The 21,765-nt window shown below is 46.4% G+C and overlaps 1 protein-coding gene across 2 annotated transcripts in view; it reads right to left on the reverse strand.

Annotated features, from left to right (window-relative positions):
* Positions 1-21,765, reverse strand: part of LOC110504639 (uncharacterized) — a 51,941-nt gene that overhangs the window by 22,218 nt on the left and 7,958 nt on the right. For both annotated transcript variants that reach the window (XM_036970027.2, XM_090220236.1), the window contains exons 11-14: positions 921-1,067; positions 578-770; positions 287-417; positions 20-91 (exon numbers count right to left, since the gene is read on the reverse strand). In XM_036970027.2, coding sequence (XP_036825922.2) covers positions 20-91; positions 287-417; positions 578-770; positions 921-1,067 — 543 coding nt within the window. The remainder of the gene's footprint in view (positions 1-19; positions 92-286; positions 418-577; positions 771-920; positions 1,068-21,765) is intronic.

Below are 21,765 nucleotides of genomic sequence, written 5' to 3' on the forward strand. Positions count from 1 at the left end.
GTCGGTCTCATCAGCTCACCTCTCTTAGTGTATTCTGATGTTCTGCCTCCAGACAGGCCAGCTCCTCCCTCACCTCCGGCAAATCAGCTTGCTGCAAAATATAGCAGACAGTTGGATCCTCCAATAGCAGTACCCTTAGCCTGGACACTAATACATGTACTTGGCAAGCCAAAAGGTTCCCTGTGTAGCGTCTCATTCTTAATTTTCCTTGCTACTGTTGCCTTTGCCTGCTCTCTGGAGGTTTACTCTAGACTCATTCTATTTTTATTGATTGATTGACACTTACCCTCTGACCCCTGACCTCCTGTTCAGACTGCAGGTCCTCCAGACGTCTCCTCAGCTCGGCATTCTCATTTTCAGCTCCCAGAAGTCTCAGTGACGAAGCCTCACCCACCTCCACACTCAGAGGCTTCAGATCTGACATGGGGGGAGAGATATATAATTGCATTGCTTTGGCAACAGTGGTACCCATTCATGCCATTAAAGTTTATTTGAATTTGAATTAGAGAGGAGGGGTAGTTGACAATAATCAAACAATTTAACTGAAAAGACACAACAGACAGGCAGACTGACTGACCAATATCTTCTCTTAGCTCCTCTCTTAGCCCAGCCTCCTCGTCAGACTCCACCTCTGATTGGTGGAAATGTCGAGCCGCTGTCATCGTGCCTGTATTGTTGTTGTTGTGTCTAAGCACCTGTCTAAGCTCCGCCTCCAGGCCCATGTTCATCTCTAACAGCTCATCGACCCTCTGCCTCTCAGTGTCCTGCTCCTACACACACACACACACACACCAGCAAATGAGGGAAATGTCTATGTGAGCCCAACCAGCAGATGCCAAATTCCTTACTTGTGATTCACAAACATGTTTGGTTAACACACACACACACATTACCACATACACATTACCACCATTACCTACCCCTTCCAGGTCTATGAGTCTCTGTCGCAGCAGCAGATTGTCCCTCTCCAGCTCCCGTAGGCTGGAGCAGCGTTGCCGTGTGTCTGCCAGCTGCTCCTCCAGCAGGACTCGGGTCTCCTGCAGCGCCACACACAGCTGCTGCTGCTCCTACAGGGGGTTCCACACAGGGACAGGGGACAGAGACACAGAGAGAGACAGAGAGACACAAGGACAGAGACACAAAGAAAGACAGGGGATGGAGACAGAGAGAGAGAGACAAAGACAGAGACACAAACAAAGACATGGTCTGGTACTCAGGGCTCTATATTGCCCCTCCATCAGGTCCTAATGGCCTGGTATTCAGGGATCTATTGTCCCTCCATCAGGTCCTAACGGCCTGGTACTCAGCGCTCCATCAGGTCCTAATGGCCTGGTATTCAGGGCTCTATTGTCCCTCCATCCGGTCCTAATGGCCTGGTACTCAGGGCTCTATTTTCCCTCCATCAGGTCCTAATGGCCTGGTATTCGGGGTCTATTGTCCCTCCATCAGGTCCTAACGGCCTGGTACTCAGCACTCCATCAGGTCCTAATGGACTGGTAATCAGGACTCTATTGTCCCTCCATCAGGTCCTAATGGCCTGATACTCAGGGCTCTCTATTGTCCCTCCATCAGGTCCTAACAGCCTGGTACTCAGCGCTCCATAAGCGCTCCATCACCTGTCGGGCAGCGAGAGCATGCTCCTCAAAACAGCAATATCACCTGTCAGGCAGCGAGAGCATGCTCCTCAAACAGGAATATCACCTGCCGGGAAGCGAGAGTATGCTCCTCTAACAGGAATATCACCTGTCAGACAGTGAGAGCATGCTCCTCAAACAGGAATATCACCTGTCAGACAGTGAGAGCATGCTCCTCAAACAGGAATATCACCTGTCAGACAGTGAGAGCATGCTCCTCAAACAGGAATATCACCTGTCTGGCAGTGAGAGCATGCTCCTCAAACAGGAATATCAACTGTCAGGCAGCGAGAGCATGCTCCTCTAACAGGAATATCACCTTTCGGGCAGCGAGAGCATGCTCCTCAAACAGGAATATCACCTTTCGGGCAGCGAGAGCATGCTCCTCAAACAGGAATATCACCTGTCAGATAGTGAGAGCATGCTCCTCTAACAGGAATATCACCTGTCAGACAGTGAGAGCATGCTCCTCAAACAGGAATATCACCTGTCAGACAGTGAGAGCATGCTCCTCAAATATGAATATCACCTGTCAGACAGTGAGAGCATGCTCCTCAAACAGCAATATCACTTGTCAGGCAGCGAGAGCATGCTCCTCAAACAGGAATATCACCTGCCGGGAAGCGAGAGCATGCTCCTCAAACAGGAATATCACCTGTCAGATAGTGAGAGCATGCTCCTCTAACAGGAATATCACCTGTCAGACAGTGAGAGCATGCTCCTCAAACAGGAATATCACCTTTCGGGCAGCGAGAGCATGCTCCTCAAACAGCAATATCACCTGTCAGGCAGCGAGAGCATGCTCCTCAAACAGGAATATCACCTGCCGGGAAGCGAGAGTATGCTCCTCAAACAGGAATATCACCTGTCAGACAGTGAGAGCATGCTCCTCAAACAGGAATATCACCTGTCGGGAAGCGAGAGCATGTTCCTCAAACAGGAATATCACCTGTCAGACAGTGAGAGCATGCTCCTCAAACAGGAATATCACCTGTCAGACAGTGAGAGCATGCTCCTCTAACAGGAATATCACCTGTCAGACAGTGAGAGCATGCTCCTCTAACAGGAATATCACCTGTCAGACAGTGAGAGCATGCTCCTCTAACAGGAATATCACCTGTCAGACAGTGAGAGCATGCTCCTCTAACAGGAATATCACCTGTCAGACAGTGAGAGCATGCTCCTCAAACAGGAATATCACCTGTCAGACAGTGAGAGCATGCTCCTCTAACAGGAATATCACCTGTCAGACAGTGAGAGCATGCTCCTCTAACAGGAATATCACCTGTCAGACAGTGAGAGCATGCTCCTCAAACAGGAATATCACCTTTCAGACAGTGAGAGCATGCTCCTCAAACAGGAATATCACCTGTCAGACAGTGAGAGCATGCTCCTCTAACAGGAATATCACCTGTCAGACAGTGAGAGCATGCTCCTCAAACAGGAATATCACCTGTCAGACAGTGAGAACATGCTCCTCTAACAGGAAAATCACCTGTCAGACAGTGAGAACATGCTCCTCTAACAGGAATATCACCTGTCAGACAGTGAGAGCATGCTCCTCTAACAGGAATATCACCTGTCAGACAGTGAGAACATGCTCCTCTAACAGGAATATCACCTGTCAGACAGTGAGAGCATGCTCCTCTAACAGGAATATCACCTGTCAGACAGTGAGAGCATGCTCCTCTAACAAGAATATCACCTGTCTGGCAGTGAGAGCATGCTCCTCAAACAGGAATATCACCTGTCAGACAGTGAGAACATGCTCCTCAAACAGGAATATCACCTGTCAGACAGTGAGAGCATGCTCCTCAAATAGGAATATCACCTGTCAGACAGTGAGAGCATGCTCCTCTAACAGGAATATCACCTGTCAGACAGTGAGAACATGCTCCTCAAACAGGAATATCACCTGTCAGACAGTGAGAGCATGCTCCTCAAATAGGAATATCACCTGTCAGACAGTGAGAGCATGCTCCTCCAATAGGAATATCACCTGTCAGACAGTGAGAGCATGCTCCTCAAACAGGAATATCACCTGTCAGACAGTGAGAGCATGCTCCTCAAATAAGAATATCACCTGTCAGACAGTGAGAGCATGCTCCTCAAATAGGAATATCACCTGTCAGACAGTGAGAGCATGCTCCTCAAATAGGAATATCACCTGTCAGACAGTGAGAGCATGCTCCTCAAATATGAATATCACCTGTCAGACAGTGAGAGCATGCTCCTCAAATAGAAATATCACCTGTCAGACAGTGAGAGCATGCTCCTCAAATAGGAATATCACATGTCAGACAGTGAGAGCATGCTCCTCAAATAGGAATATCACCTGTCAGACAGTGAGAGCATGCTCCTCAAACAGGAATATCACCTGTCAGACAGTGAGAGCATGCTCCTCAAATAGGAATATCACCTGTCAGACATTGAGAGCATGCTCCTCAAACAGGAATATCACCTGTCAGACAGTGAGAGCATGCTCCTCAAACAGGAATATCACCTGTCAGACAGGGAGAGCATGCTCCTCAAACAGGAATATCACCTGTCAGACAGTGAGAACATGCTCCTCTAACAGGAATATCACCTGTCAGACAGTGAGAACATGCTCCTCTAACAGGAATATCACCTGTCAGACAGTGAGAGCATGCTCCTCAAACAGGAATATCACCTGTCAGACAGTGAGAACATGCTCCTCTAACAGGAATATCACCTGTCAGACAGTGAGAACATGCTCCTCTAACAGGAATATCACCTGTCAGACAGTGAGAACATGCTCCTCTAACAGGAATATCACCTGTCAGGCAGTGAGAGCATGCTCCTCTAACAGGAATATCACCTGTCAGACAGTGAGAGCATGCTCCTCTAACTGTAATATCACCTGTCAGACAGTGAGAACATGCTCCTCTAATAGGGATATCACCTGTCAGACAGTGAGAACATGCTCCTCAAATAGGAATATCACCTGTCAGACAGTGAGAGCATGCTCCTCAAACAGGAATATCACCTGTCAGACAGTGAGAACATGCTCCTCTAACAGGAATATCACCTGTCAGGCAGTGAGAACATGCTCCTCTAACAGGGATATCACCTGTCAGACAGTGAGAACATGCTCCTCTAACAGGAATATCACCTGTCAGACAGTGAGAGCATGCTCCTCAAACAGGAATATCACCTGTCAGACAGTGAGAGCATGCTCCTCTAACAGGAATATCACCTGTCAGACAGTGAGAGCATGCTCCTCAAACAGGAATATCACCTGTCAGACAGTGAGAGCATGCTCCTCTAACAGGAATATCACCTGTCAGACAGTGAGAGCATGCTCCTCTAACAGGAATATCACCTGTCAGACAGTGAGAGCATGCTCCTCTAACAGGAATATCACCTGTCAGACAGTGAGAGCATGCTCCTCAAACAGGAATATCACCTTTCAGACAGTGAGAGCATGCTCCTCAAACAGGAATATCACCTGTCAGACAGTGAGAGCATGCTCCTCTAACAGGAATATCACCTGTCAGACAGTGAGAACATGCTCCTCTAACAGGAATATCACCTGTCAGACAGTGAGAGCATGCTCCTCTAACAGGAATATCACCTGTCAGACAGTGAGAGGATGCTCCTCTAACAAGAATATCACCTGTCTGGCAGTGAGAGCATGCTCCTCAAACAGGAATATCACCTGTCAGACAGTGAGAGCATGCTCCTCTAACAGGAATATCACCTGTCAGACAGTGAGAACATGCTCCTCAAACAGGAATATCACCTGTCAGACAGTGAGAGCATGCTCCTCAAATAGGAATATCACCTGTCAGACAGTGAGAGCATGCTCCTCTAACAGGAATATCACCTGTCAGACAGTGAGAACATGCTCCTCAAACAGGAATATCACCTGTCAGACAGTGAGAGCATGCTCCTCAAATAGGAATATCACCTGTCAGACAGTGAGAGCATGCTCCTCAAATAGGAATATCACCTGTCAGACAGTGAGAGCATGCTCCTCAAACAGGAATATCACCTGTCAGACAGTGAGAGCATGCTCCTCAAATAAGAATATCACCTGTCAGACAGTGAGAGCATGCTCCTCAAATAGGAATATCACCTGTCAGACAGTGAGAGCATGCTCCTCAAATAGGAATATCACCTGTCAGACAGTGAGAGCATGCTCCTCAAATATGAATATCACCTGTCAGACAGTGAGAGCATGCTCCTCAAATAGGAATATCACCTGTCAGACAGTGAGAGCATGCTCCTCAAATAGGAATATCACCTGTCAGACAGTGAGAGCATGCTCCTCAAATAGGAATATCACCTGTCAGACAGTGAGAGCATGCTCCTCAAACAGGAATATCACCTGTCAGACAGTGAGAGCATGCTCATCAAATAGGAATATCACCTGTCAGACATTGAGAGCATGCTCCTCAAACAGGAATATCACCTGTCAGACAGTGAGAGCATGCTCCTCAAACAGGAATATCACCTGTCAGACAGTGAGAGCATGCTCCTCAAACAGGAATATCACCTGTCAGACAGTGAGAACATGCTCCTCTAACAGGAATATCACCTGTCAGACAGTGAGAACATGCTCCTCTAACAGGAATATCACCTGTCAGACAGTGAGAGCATGCTCCTCAAACAGGAATATCACCTGTCAGACAGTGAGAACATGCTCCTCTAACAGGAATATCACCTGTCAGACAGTGAGAACATGCTCCTCTAACAGGAATATCACCTGTCAGACAGTGAGAGCATGCTCCTCTAACAGGAATATCACCTGTCAGACAGTGAGAGCATGCTCCTCTAACAAGAATATCACCTGTCTGGCAGTGAGAGCATGCTCCTCAAACAGGAATATCACCTGTCAGACAGTGAGAGCATGCTCCTCTAACAGGAATATCACCTGTCAGACAGTGAGAACATGCTCCTCAAACAGGAATATCACCTGTCAGACAGTGAGAGCATGCTCCTCAAATAGGAATATCACCTGTCAGACAGTGAGAGCATGCTCCTCTAACAGGAATATCACCTGTCAGACAGTGAGAACATGCTCCTCAAACAGGAATATCACCTGTCAGACAGTGAGAGCATGCTCCTCAAATAGGAATATCACCTGTCAGACAGTGAGAGCATGCTCCTCAAATAGGAATATCACCTGTCAGACAGTGCGAGCATGCTCCTCAAACAGGAATATCACCTGTCAGACAGTGAGAGCATGCTCCTCAAATAAGAATATCACCTGTCAGACAGTGAGAGCATGCTCCTCAAATAGGAATATCACCTGTCAGACAGTGAGAGCATGCTCCTCAAATAGGAATATCACCTGTCAGACAGTGAGAGCATGCTCCTCAAATATGAATATCACCTGTCAGACAGTGAGAGCATGCTCCTCAAATAGGAATATCACCTGTCAGACAGTGAGAGCATGCTCCTCAAATAGGAATATCACCTGTCAGACAGTGAGAGCATGCTCCTCAAACAGGAATATCACCTGTCAGACAGTGAGAGCATGCTCCTCAAACAGGAATATCACCTGTCAGACAGTGAGAGCATGCTCCTCAAACAGGAATATCACCTGTCAGACAGTGAGAGCATGCTCCTCAAACAGGAATATCACCTGTCAGACAGTGAGAACATGCTCCTCTAACAGGAATATCACCTGTCAGACAGTGAGAACATGCTCCTCTAACAGGAATATCACCTGTCAGACAGTGAGAGCATGCTCCTCAAACAGGAATATCACCTGTCAGACAGTGAGAACATGCTCCTCTAACAGGAATATCACCTGTCAGACAGTGAGAACATGCTCCTCTAACAGGAATATCACCTGTCAGACAGTGAGAGCATGCTCCTCTAACAGGAATATCACCTGTCAGACAGTGAGAACATGCTCCTCTAACAGGAATATCACCTGTCAGACAGTGAGAACATGCTCCTCTAACAGGAATATCACCTGTCAGACAGTGAGAACATGCTCCTCTAACAGGAATATCACCTGTCAGACAGTGAGAGCATGCTCCTCAAACAGGAATATCACCTGTCAGACAGTGAGAACATGCTCCTCTAACAGGAATATCACCTGTCAGACAGTGAGAACATGCTCCTCTAACAGGAATATCACCTGTCAGACAGTGAGAACATGCTCCTCTAACAGGAATATCACCTGTCAGGCAGTGAGAGCATGCTCCTCTAACAGGAATATCACCTGTCAGACAGTGAGAGCATGCTCCTCTAACTGTAATATCACCTGTCAGACAGTGAGAACATGCTCCTCTAATAGGGATATCACCTGTCAGACAGTGAGAACGTGCTCCTCAAATAGGAATATCACCTGTCAGACAGTGAGAGCATGCTCCTCAAACAGGAATATCACCTGTCAGACAGTGAGAACATGCTCCTCTAACAGGAATATCACCTGTCAGGCAGTGAGAACATGCTCCTCTAACAGGGATATCACCTGTCAGACAGTGAGAACATGCTCCTCTAACAGGAATATCACCTGTCAGACAGTGAGAGCATGCTCCTCAAACAGGAATATCACCTGTCAGACAGTGAGAGCATGCTCCTCTAACAGGAATATCACCTGTCAGACAGTGAGAGCATGCTCCTCAAACAGGAATATCACCTGTCAGACAGTGAGAGCATGCTCCTCTAACAGGAATATCACCTGTCAGACAGTGAGAGCATGCTCCTCTAACAGGAATATCACCTGTCAGACAGTGAGAGCATGCTCCTCTAACAGGAATATCACCTGTCAGACAGTGAGAGCATGCTCCTCAAACAGGAATATCACCTTTCAGACAGTGAGAGCATGCTCCTCAAACAGGAATATCACCTGTCAGACAGTGAGAGCATGCTCCTCTAACAGGAATATCACCTGTCAGACAGTGAGAACATGCTCCTCTAACAGGAATATCACCTGTCAGACAGTGAGAGCATGCTCCTCTAACAGGAATATCACCTGTCAGACAGTGAGAGGATGCTCCTCTAACAAGAATATCACCTGTCTGGCAGTGAGAGCATGCTCCTCAAACAGGAATATCACCTGTCAGACAGTGAGAGCATGCTCCTCTAACAGGAATATCACCTGTCAGACAGTGAGAACATGCTCCTCAAACAGGAATATCACCTGTCAGACAGTGAGAGCATGCTCCTCAAATAGGAATATCACCTGTCAGACAGTGAGAGCATGCTCCTCTAACAGGAATATCACCTGTCAGACAGTGAGAACATGCTCCTCAAACAGGAATATCACCTGTCAGACAGTGAGAGCATGCTCCTCAAATAAGAATATCACCTGTCAGACAGTGAGAGCATGCTCCTCAAATAGGAATATCACCTGTCAGACAGTGAGAGCATGCTCCTCAAATAGGAATATCACCTGTCAGACAGTGAGAGCATGCTCCTCAAATATGAATATCACCTGTCAGACAGTGAGAGCATGCTCCTCAAATAGGAATATCACCTGTCAGACAGTGAGAGCATGCTCCTCAAATAGGAATATCACCTGTCAGACAGTGAGAGCATGCTCCTCAAATAGGAATATCACCTGTCAGACAGTGAGAGCATGCTCCTCAAACAGGAATATCACCTGTCAGACAGTGAGAGCATGCTCATCAAATAGGAATATCACCTGTCAGACATTGAGAGCATGCTCCTCAAACAGGAATATCACCTGTCAGACAGTGAGAGCATGCTCCTCAAACAGGAATATCACCTGTCAGACAGTGAGAGCATGCTCCTCAAACAGGAATATCACCTGTCAGACAGTGAGAACATGCTCCTCTAACAGGAATATCACCTGTCAGACAGTGAGAACTTGCTCCTCTAACAGGAATATCACCTGTCAGACAGTGAGAGCATGCTCCTCAAACAGGAATATCACCTGTCAGACAGTGAGAACATGCTCCTCTAACAGGAATATCACCTGTCAGACAGTGAGAACATGCTCCTCTAACAGGAATATCACCTGTCAGACAGTGAGAGCATGCTCCTCTAACAGGAATATCACCTGTCAGACAGTGAGAGCATGCTCCTCTAACAAGAATATCACCTGTCTGGCAGTGAGAGCATGCTCCTCAAACAGGAATATCACCTGTCAGACAGTGAGAGCATGCTCCTCTAACAGGAATATCACCTGTCAGACAGTGAGAACATGCTCCTCAAACAGGAATATCACCTGTCAGACAGTGAGAGCATGCTCCTCAAATAGGAATATCACCTGTCAGACAGTGAGAGCATGCTCCTCTAACAGGAATATCACCTGTCAGACAGTGAGAACATGCTCCTCAAACAGGAATATCACCTGTCAGACAGTGAGAGCATGCTCCTCAAATAGGAATATCACCTGTCAGACAGTGAGAGCATGCTCCTCAAATAGGAATATCACCTGTCAGACAGTGCGAGCATGCTCCTCAAACAGGAATATCACCTGTCAGACAGTGAGAGCATGCTCCTCAAATAAGAATATCACCTGTCAGACAGTGAGAGCATGCTCCTCAAATAGGAATATCACCTGTCAGACAGTGAGAGCATGCTCCTCAAATAGGAATATCACCTGTCAGACAGTGAGAGCATGCTCCTCAAATATGAATATCACCTGTCAGACAGTGAGAGCATGCTCCTCAAATAGGAATATCACCTGTCAGACAGTGAGAGCATGCTCCTCAAATAGGAATATCACCTGTCAGACAGTGAGAGCATGCTCCTCAAACAGGAATATCACCTGTCAGACAGTGAGAGCATGCTCCTCAAACAGGAATATCACCTGTCAGACAGTGAGAGCATGCTCCTCAAACAGGAATATCACCTGTCAGACAGTGAGAGCATGCTCCTCAAACAGGAATATCACCTGTCAGACAGTGAGAACATGCTCCTCTAACAGGAATATCACCTGTCAGACAGTGAGAACATGCTCCTCTAACAGGAATATCACCTGTCAGACAGTGAGAGCATGCTCCTCAAACAGGAATATCACCTGTCAGACAGTGAGAACATGCTCCTCTAACAGGAATATCACCTGTCAGACAGTGAGAACATGCTCCTCTAACAGGAATATCACCTGTCAGACAGTGAGAACATGCTCCTCTAACAGGAATATCACCTGTCAGGCAGTGAGAGCATGCTCCTCTAACAGGAATATCACCTGTCAGACAGTGAGAGCATGCTCCTCTAACTGTAATATCACCTGTCAGACAGTGAGAACATGCTCCTCTAATAGGGATATCACCTGTCAGACAGTGAGAACATGCTCCTCAAATAGGAATATCACCTGTCAGACAGTGAGAGCATGCTCCTCAAACAGGAATATCACCTGTCAGACAGTGAGAACATGCTCCTCTAACAGGAATATCACCTGTCAGACAGTGAGAGCATGCTCCTCTAACAGGAATATCACCTGTCAGACAGTGAGAGCATGCTCCTCAAACAGGAATATCACCTTTCAGACAGTGAGAGCATGCTCCTCAAACAGGAATATCACCTGTCAGACAGTGAGAGCATGCTCCTCTAACAGGAATATCACCTGTCAGACAGTGAGAGCATGCTCCTCAAACAGGAATATCACCTGTCAGACAGTGAGAACATGCTCCTCTAACAGGAATATCACCTGTCAGACAGTGAGAACATGCTCCTCTAACAGGAATATCACCTGTCAGACAGTGAGAGCATGCTCCTCTAACAGGAATATCACCTGTCAGACAGTGAGAACATGCTCCTCTAACAGGAATATCACCTGTCAGACAGTGAGAGCATGCTCCTCTAACAGGAATATCACCTGTCAGACAGTGAGAGCATGCTCCTCTAACAGGAATATCACCTGTCAGACAGTGAGATCATGCTCCTCAAACAGGAATATCACCTGTCAGACAGTGAGAGCATGCTCCTCAAATAGGAATATCACCTGTCAGACAGTGAGAGCATGCTCCTCAAATAGGAATATCACCTGTCAGACAGTGCGAGCATGCTCCTCAAACAGGAATATCACCTGTCAGACAGTGAGAGCATGCTCCTCAAATAAGAATATCACCTGTCAGACAGTGAGAGCATGCTCCTCAAATAGGAATATCACCTGTCAGACAGTGAGAGCATGCTCCTCAAATAGGAATATCACCTGTCAGACAGTGAGAGCATGCTCCTCAAATATGAATATCACCTGTCAGACAGTGAGAGCATGCTCCTCAAATAGGAATATCACCTGTCAGACAGTGAGAGCATGCTCCTCAAATAGGAATATCACCTGTCAGACAGTGAGAGCATGCTCCTCAAACAGGAATATCACCTGTCAGACAGTGAGAGCATGCTCCTCAAACAGGAATATCACCTGTCAGACAGTGAGAGCATGCTCCTCAAACAGGAATATCACCTGTCAGACAGTGAGAGCATGCTCCTCAAACAGGAATATCACCTGTCAGACAGTGAGAACATGCTCCTCTAACAGGAATATCACCTGTCAGACAGTGAGAACATGCTCCTCTAACAGGAATATCACCTGTCAGACAGTGAGAGCATGCTCCTCAAACAGGAATATCACCTGTCAGACAGTGAAAACATGCTCCTCTAACAGGAATATCACCTGTCAGACAGTGAGAACATGCTCCTCTAACAGGAATATCACCTGTCAGACAGTGAGAACATGCTCCTCTAACAGGAATATCACCTGTCAGGCAGTGAGAGCATGCTCCTCTAACAGGAATATCACCTGTCAGACAGTGAGAGCATGCTCCTCTAACTGTAATATCACCTGTCAGACAGTGAGAACATGCTCCTCTAATAGGGATATCACCTGTCAGACAGTGAGAACATGCTCCTCAAATAGGAATATCACCTGTCAGACAGTGAGAGCATGCTCCTCAAACAGGAATATCACCTGTCAGACAGTGAGAACATGCTCCTCTAACAGGAATATCACCTGTCAGACAGTGAGAGCATGCTCCTCTAACAGGAATATCACCTGTCAGACAGTGAGAGCATGCTCCTCAAACAGGAATATCACCTTTCAGACAGTGAGAGCATGCTCCTCAAACAGGAATATCACCTGTCAGACAGTGAGAGCATGCTCCTCTAACAGGAATATCACCTGTCAGACAGTGAGAGCATGCTCCTCAAACAGGAATATCACCTGTCAGACAGTGAGAACATGCTCCTCTAACAGGAATATCACCTGTCAGACAGTGAGAACATGCTCCTCTAACAGGAATATCACCTGTCAGACAGTGAGAGCATGCTCCTCTAACAGGAATATCACCTGTCAGACAGTGAGAACATGCTCCTCTAACAGGAATATCACCTGTCAGACAGTGAGAGCATGCTCCTCTAACAGGAATATCACCTGTCAGACAGTGAGAGCATGCTCCTCTAACAAGAATATCACCTGTCTGGCAGTGAGAGCATGCTCCTCAAACAGGAATATCACCTGTCAGACAGTGAGAGCATGCTCCTCTAACAGGAATATCACCTGTCAGACAGTGAGAACATGCTCCTCAAACAGGAATATCACCTGTCAGACAGTGAGAGCATGCTCCTCAAATAGGAATATCACCTGTCAGACAGTGAGAGCATGCTCCTCTAACAGGAATATCACCTGTCAGACAGTGAGAACATGCTCCTCAAACAGGAATATCACCTGTCAGACAGTGAGAGCATGCTCCTCAAATAGGAATATCACCTGTCAGACAGTGAGAGCATGCTCCTCCAATAGGAATATCACCTGTCAGACAGTGAGAGCATGCTCCTCAAACAGGAATATCACCTGTCAGACAGTGAGAGCATGCTCCTCAAATAAGAATATCACCTGTCAGACAGTGAGAGCATGCTCCTCAAATAGGAATATCACCTGTCAGACAGTGAGAGCATGCTCCTCAAATAGGAATATCACCTGTCAGACAGTGAGAGCATGCTCCTCAAATATGAATATCACCTGTCAGACAGTGAGAGCATGCTCCTCAAATAGAAATATCACCTGTCAGACAGTGAGAGCATGCTCCTCAAATAGGAATATCACATGTCAGACAGTGAGAGCATGCTCCTCAAACAGGAATATCACCTTTCAGACAGTGAGAGCATGCTCCTCAAACAGGAATATCACCTGTCAGACAGTGAGAGCATGCTCCTCTAACAGGAATATCACCTGTCAGACAGTGAGAACATGCTCCTCTAACAGGAATATCACCTGTCAGACAGTGAGAGCATGCTCCTCTAACAGGAATATCACCTGTCAGACAGTGAGAGGATGCTCCTCTAACAAGAATATCACCTGTCTGGCAGTGAGAGCATGCTCCTCAAACAGGAATATCACCTGTCAGACAGTGAGAGCATGCTCCTCTAACTGTAATATCACCTGTCAGACAGTGAGAACATGCTCCTCTAATAGGGATATCACCTGTCAGACAGTGAGAACATGCTCCTCAAATAGGAATATCACCTGTCAGACAGTGAGAGCATGCTCCTCAAACAGGAATATCACCTGTCAGACAGTGAGAACATGCTCCTCTAACAGGAATATCACCTGTCAGGCAGTGAGAACATGCTCCTCTAACAGGGATATCACCTGTCAGACAGTGAGAACATGCTCCTCTAACAGGAATATCACCTGTCAGACAGTGAGAGCATGCTCCTCAAACAGGAATATCACCTGTCAGACAGTGAGAGCATGCTCCTCTAACAGGAATATCACCTGTCAGACAGTGAGAGCATGCTCCTCAAACAGGAATATCACCTGTCAGACAGTGAGAGCATGCTCCTCTAACAGGAATATCACCTGTCAGACAGTGAGAGCATGCTCCTCTAACAGGAATATCACCTGTCAGACAGTGAGAGCATGCTCCTCTAACAGGAATATCACCTGTCAGACAGTGAGAGCATGCTCCTCAAACAGGAATATCACCTTTCAGACAGTGAGAGCATGCTCCTCAAACAGGAATATCACCTGTCAGACAGTGAGAGCATGCTCCTCTAACAGGAATATCACCTGTCAGACAGTGAGAACATGCTCCTCTAACAGGAATATCACCTGTCAGACAGTGAGAGCATGCTCCTCTAACAGGAATATCACCTGTCAGACAGTGAGAGGATGCTCCTCTAACAAGAATATCACCTGTCTGGCAGTGAGAGCATGCTCCTCAAACAGGAATATCACCTGTCAGACAGTGAGAGCATGCTCCTCTAACAGGAATATCACCTGTCAGACAGTGAGAACATGCTCCTCAAACAGGAATATCACCTGTCAGACAGTGAGAGCATGCTCCTCAAATAGGAATATCACCTGTCAGACAGTGAGAGCATGCTCCTCTAACAGGAATATCACCTGTCAGACAGTGAGAACATGCTCCTCAAACAGGAATATCACCTGTCAGACAGTGAGAGCATGCTCCTCAAATAGGAATATCACCTGTCAGACAGTGAGAGCATGCTCCTCAAATAGGAATATCACCTGTCAGACAGTGAGAGCATGCTCCTCAAACAGGAATATCACCTGTCAGACAGTGAGAGCATGCTCCTCTAACAGGAATATCACCTGTCAGACAGTGAGAACATGCTCCTCAAACAGGAATATCACCTGTCAGACAGTGAGAGCATGCTCCTCAAATAGGAATATCACCTGTCAGACAGTGAGAGCATGCTCCTCAAATATGAATATCACCTGTCAGACAGTGAGAGCATGCTCCTCAAATAGGAATATCACCTGTCAGACAGTGAGAGCATGCTCCTCAAATAGGAATATCACCTGTCAGACAGTGAGAGCATGCTCCTCAAATAGGAATATCACCTGTCAGACAGTGAGAGCATGCTCCTCAAACAGGAATATCACCTGTCAGACAGTGAGAGCATGCTCATCAAATAGGAATATCACCTGTCAGACATTGAGAGCATGCTCCTCAAACAGGAATATCACCTGTCAGACAGTGAGAGCATGCTCCTCAAACAGGAATATCACCTGTCAGACAGTGAGAGCATGCTCCTCAAACAGGAATATCACCTGTCAGACAGTGAGAACATGCTCCTCTAACAGGAATATCACCTGTCAGACAGTGAGAGCATGCTCCTCAAACAGGAATATCACCTGTCAGACAGTGAGAACATGCTCCTCTAACAGGAATATCACCTGTCAGACAGTGAGAACATGCTCCTCTAACAGGAATATCACCTGTCAGACAGTGAGAGCATGCTCCTCTAACAGGAATATCACCTGTCAGACAGTGAGAGCATGCTCCTCTAACAAGAATATCACCTGTCTGGCAGTGAGAGCATGCTCCTCAAACAGGAATATCACCTGTCAGACAGTGAGAGCATGCTCCTCTAACAGGAATATCACCTGTCAGACAGTGAGAACATGCTCCTCAAACAGGAATATCACCTGTCAGACAGTGAGAGCATGCTCCTCAAATAGGAATATCACCTGTCAGACAGTGAGAGCATGCTCCTCTAACAGGAATATCACCTGTCAGACAGTGAGAACATGCTCCTCAAACAGGAATATCACCTGTCAGACAGTGAGAGCATGCTCCTCAAATAGGAATATCACCTGTCAGACAGTGAGAGCATGCTCCTCAAATAGGAATATCACCTGTCAGACAGTGAGAGCATGCTCCTCAAACAGGAATATCACCTGTCAGACAGTGAGAGCATGCTCCTCAAATAGGAATATCACCTGTCAGACAGTGAGAGCATGCTCCTCAAATATGAATATCACCTGTCAGACAGTGAGAGCATGCTCCTCAAATAGGAATATCACCTGTCAGACAGTGAGAGCATGCTCCTCAAATAGGAATATCACCTGTCAGACAGTGAGAGCATGCTCCTCAAACAGGAATATCACCTGTCAGACAGTGAGAGCATGCTCCTCAAACAGGAATATCACCTGTCAGACAGTGAGAGCATGCTCCTCTAACAGGAATATCACCTGTCAGACAGTGAGAACATGCTCCTCTAACAGGAATATCACCTGTCAGACAGTGAGAGCATGCTCCTCAAACAGGAATATCACCTGTCAGACAGTGAGAACATGCTCCTCTAACAGGAATATCACCTGTCAGACAGTGAGAACATGCTCCTCTAACAGGAATATCACCTGTCAGACAGTGAGAACATGCTCCTCTAACAGGAATATCACCTGTCAGGCAGTGAGAGCATGCTCCTCTAACAGGAATATCACCTGTCAGACAGTGAGAGCATGCTCCTCTAACTGTAATATCACCTGTCAGACAGTGAGAACATGCTCCTCTAATAGGGATATCACCTGTCAGACAGTGAGAACATGCTCCTCAAATAGGAATATCACCTGTCAGACAGTGAGAGCATGCTCCTCAAACAGGAATATCACCTGTCAGACAGTGAGAACATGCTCCTCTAACAGGAATATCACCTGTCAGGCAGTGAGAACATGCTCCTCTAACAGGGATATCACCTGTCAGACAGTGAGAACATGCTCCTCTAACAGGAATATCACCTGTCAGACAGTGAGAGCATGCTCCTCAAACAGGAATATCACCTGTCAGACAGTGAGAGCATGCTCCTCTAACAGGAATATCACCTGTCAGACAGTGAGAGCATGCTCCTCAAACAGGAATATCACCTGTCAGACAGTGAGAGCATGCTCCTCTAACAGGAATATCACCTGTCAGACAGTGAGAGCATGCTCCTCTAACAGGAATATCACCTGTCAGACAGTGAGAGCATGCTCCTCAAACAGGAATATCACCTGTCAGACAGTGAGAACATGCTCCTCTAACAGGAATATCACCTGTCAGACAGTGAGAACATGCTCCTCTAACAGGAATATCACCTGTCAGACAGTGAGAGCATGCTCCTCTAACAGGAATATCACCTGTCAGACAGTGAGAACATGCTCCTCTAACAGGAATATCACCTGTCAGACAGTGAGAGCATGCTCCTCTAACAGGAATATCACCTGTCAGACAGTGAGAGCATGCTCCTCTAACAAGAATATCACCTGTCTGGCAGTGAGAGCATGCTCCTCAAACAGGAATATCACCTGTCAGACAGTGAGAGCATGCTCCTCTAACAGGAATATCACCTGTCAGACAGTGAGAACATGCTCCTCAAACAGGAATATCACCTGTCAGACAGTGAGAGCATGCTCCTCAAATAGGAATATCACCTGTCAGACAGTGAGAGCATGCTCCTCTAACAGGAATATCACCTGTCAGGCAGTGAGAACATGCTCCTCAAACAGGAATATCACCTGTCAGACAGTGAGAGCATGCTCCTCAAATAGGAATATCACCTGTCAGACAGTGAGAGCATGCTCCTCAAACAGGAATATCACCTGTCAGACAGTGAGAGCATGCTCCTCAAATAAGAATATCACCTGTCAGACAGTGAGAGCATGCTCCTCAAATAGGAATATCACCTGTCAGACAGTGAGAGCATGCTCCTCAAATAGGAATATCACCTGTCAGACAGTGAGAGCATGCTCCTCAAATATGAATATCACCTGTCAGACAGTGAGAGCATGCTCCTCAAATAGGAATATCACCTGTCAGACAGTGAGAGCATGCTCCTCAAATAGGAATATCACCTGTCAGACAGTGAGAGCATGCTCCTCAAATAGGAATATCACCTGTCAGACAGTGAGAGCATGCTCCTCAAACAGGAATATCACCTGTCAGACAGTGAGAGCATGCTCCTCAAATAGGAATATCACCTGTCAGACATTGAGAGCATGCTCCTCAAACAGGAATATCACCTGTCAGACAGTGAGAGCATGCTCCTCAAACAGGAATATCACCTGTCAGACAGTGAGAGCATGCTCCTCAAACAGGAATATCACCTGTCAGACAGTGAGAACATGCTCCTCTAACAGGAATATCACCTGTCAGACAGTGAGAACATGCTCCTCTAACAGGAATATCACCTGTCAGACAGTGAGAGCATGCTCCTCAAACAGGAATATCACCTGTCAGACAGTGAGAACATGCTCCTCTAACAGGAATATCACCTGTCAGACAGTGAGAACATGCTCCTCTAACAGGAATATCACCTGTCAGACAGTGAGAACATGCTCCTCTAACAGGAATATCACCTGTCAGGCAGTGAGAGCATGCTCCTCTAACAGGAATATCACCTGTCAGACAGTGAGAGCATGCTCCTCTAACTGTAATATCACCTGTCAGACAGTGAGAACATGCTCCTCTAATAGGGATATCACCTGTCAGACAGTGAGAACATGCTCCTCAAATAGGAATATCACCTGTCAGACAGTGAGAGCATGCTCCTCAAACAGGAATATCACCTGTCAGACAGTGAGAACATGCTCCTCTAACAGGAATATCACCTGTCAGGCAGTGAGAACATGCTCCTCTAACAGGGATATCACCTGTCAGACAGTGAGAACATGCTCCTCTAACAGGGATATCACCTGTCAGACAGTGAGAGCATGCTCCTCAAACAGGAATATCACCTGTCAGACAGTGAGAGCATGCTCCTCAAACAGGAATATCACCTGTCAGACAGTGAGAGCATGCTCCTCTAACAGGAATATCACCTGTCAGACAGTGAGAACATGCTCCTCTAACAGGAATATCACCTGTCAGACAGTGAGAACATGCTCCTCTAACAGGAATATCACCTGTCAGACAGTGAGAGCATGCTCCTCTAACAGGAATATCACCTGTCAGACAGTGAGAGCATGCTCCTCTAACAGGAATATCACCTGTCAGACAGTGAGAGCATGCTCCTCTAACAGGAATATCACCTGTCAGACAGTGAGAGCATGCTCCTCTAACAGGAATATCACCTGTCAGACAGTGAGAGCATGCTCCTCAAACAGGAATATCACCTGTCAGACAGTGAGAACATGCTCCTCTAACAGGAATATCACCTGTCAGACAGTGAGAACATGCTCCTCAAATAGGAATATCACCTGTCAGACAGTGAGAACATGCTCCTCAAATAGGAATATCACCTGTCAGACAGTGAGAGCATGCTCCTCAAACAGGAATATCACCTGTCAGACAGTGAGAACATGCTCCTCTAACAGGAATATCACCTGTCAGGCAGTGAGAACATGCTCCTCTAACAGGGATATCACCTGTCAGACAGTGAGAACATGCTCCTCTAACAGGGATATCACCTGTCAGACAGTGAGAACATGCTCCTCTAACAGGGATATCACCTGTCAGACAGTGAGAGCATGCTCCTCAAACAGGAATATCACCTGTCAGACAGTGAGAACATGCTCCTCTAACAGGAATATCACCTGTCAGACAGTGAGAGCATGCTCCTCAAACAGGAATATCACCTGTCAGACAGTGAGAGCATGCTCCTCTAACAGGAATATCACCTGTCAGACAGTGAGAGCATGCTCCTCTAACAGGAATATCACCTGTCAGACAGTGAGAGCATGCTCCTCTAACAGGAATATCACCTGTCAGACAGTGAGAACATGCTCCTCAAACTGTGGTTGATGCGTGGAGTGAAATAAGTGTTTGTATTTATTTCTCAACTGCTCATATTAAGCACAGCTCCGTTATAAAACCTAGGTATCCTACAAAATGGACCGGTGGGGAAAGTGCGTGGTCTCCATTCCCTACTCGAGTGCATTCAGATAACGTCTTTTCCCCCTCCTACAAATCCTACCTAGTTGATAACTAGATTTAATTGAGAATAGTCTGATGGGTGAAAATATGATCTCTTGATGAGAAAACATCTGTGCAGCCTGAGGCAAGGACAGAGCTCAAGTTGTTTTTGCGACTTTCTCAAATCATCAACAGTCTATAGTGGCATCATGCAGCCCATATACAGTGCCTTGCGAAAGTATTCGGCCCCCTTGAACTTTGCGACCTTTTGCCACATTTCAGGCTTCAAACATAAAGATATAAAACTGTATTTTTTTGTGAAGAATCAACAACAAGTGGGACACAATCATGAATTGGAATGACATTTATTGGATATTTCAAACTTTTTTAACAAATCAAAAACTGAAAAATTGGGCGTGCAAAATTATTCAGCCCCTTTACTTTCAGTGCAGCAAACTCTCTCCAGAAGTTCAGTGAGGATCTCTGAATGATCCAATGTTGACCTAAATGACTAATGATGATAAATACAATCCACCTGTGTGTAATCAAGTCTCCGTATAAATGCACCTGCATTGTGATAGTCTCAGAGGTCCGTTAAAAGCGCAGAGAGCATCATGAAGAACAAGGAACACGCCAGGCAGGTCCGAGATACTGTTGTGAAGAAGTTTAAAGCCGGATTTGGATACAAAAAGATTTCCCAAGCTTTAAACATCCCAAGGAGCACTGTGCAAGCGATAATATTGAAATGGAAGGAGTATCAGACCACTGCAAATCTACCAAGACCTGGCCGTCCCTCTAAACTTTCAGCTCATACAAGGAGAAGACTGATCAGAGATGCAGCCAAGAGGCCCATGATCACTCTGGATGAACTGCAGAGATCTACAGCTGAGGTGGGAGACTCCATAGGACAACAATCAGTCGTATATTGCACAAATCTGGCCTTTATGGAAGAGTGGCAAGAAGAAAGCCATTTCTTAAAGATATCCATAAAAAGTGTTGTTTAAAGTTTGCCACAAGCCGCCTGGGAGACACACCAAACATGTGGAAGAAGGTGCTCTGGTCAGATGAAACCAAAATTGAACTTTTTGGCAACAATGCAAAACGTTATGTTTGGCGTAAAAGAAACACAGCTCATCACCCTGAACACACCATGCCCACTGTCAAACATGGTGGTGGCAGCATCATGGTTTGGGCCTGCTTTTCTTCAGCAGGGACAGGGAAGATGGTTAAAATTGATGGGAAGATGGATGGAGCCAAATACAGGACCATTCTGGAAGAAAACCTGATGGAGTCTGCAAAAGACCTGAGACTGGGACGGAGATTTGTCTTCCAACAAGACAATGATCCAAAATATAAAGCAAAATCTACAATGGAATGGTTCAAAAATAAACATATCCAGGTGTTAGAATGGCCAAGTCAAAGTCCAGACCTGAATCCAATCGAGAATCTGTGGAAAGAACTGAAAACTGCTGTTCACAAATGCTCTCCATCCAACCTCACTGAGCTTGAGCTGTTTTGCAAGGAGGAATGGGAAAAAATGTCTCTCGATGTGCAGTCTCTCATACCCCAAGCGACTTACAGCTGTAATCGCAGCAAAAGGT

This window comes from Oncorhynchus mykiss, chromosome 25 (genome assembly GCF_057628025.1).
Source record: "Oncorhynchus mykiss isolate SJ-2025 chromosome 25, ASM5762802v1, whole genome shotgun sequence".
NCBI lineage: Eukaryota > Metazoa > Chordata > Actinopteri > Salmoniformes > Salmonidae > Oncorhynchus > Oncorhynchus mykiss.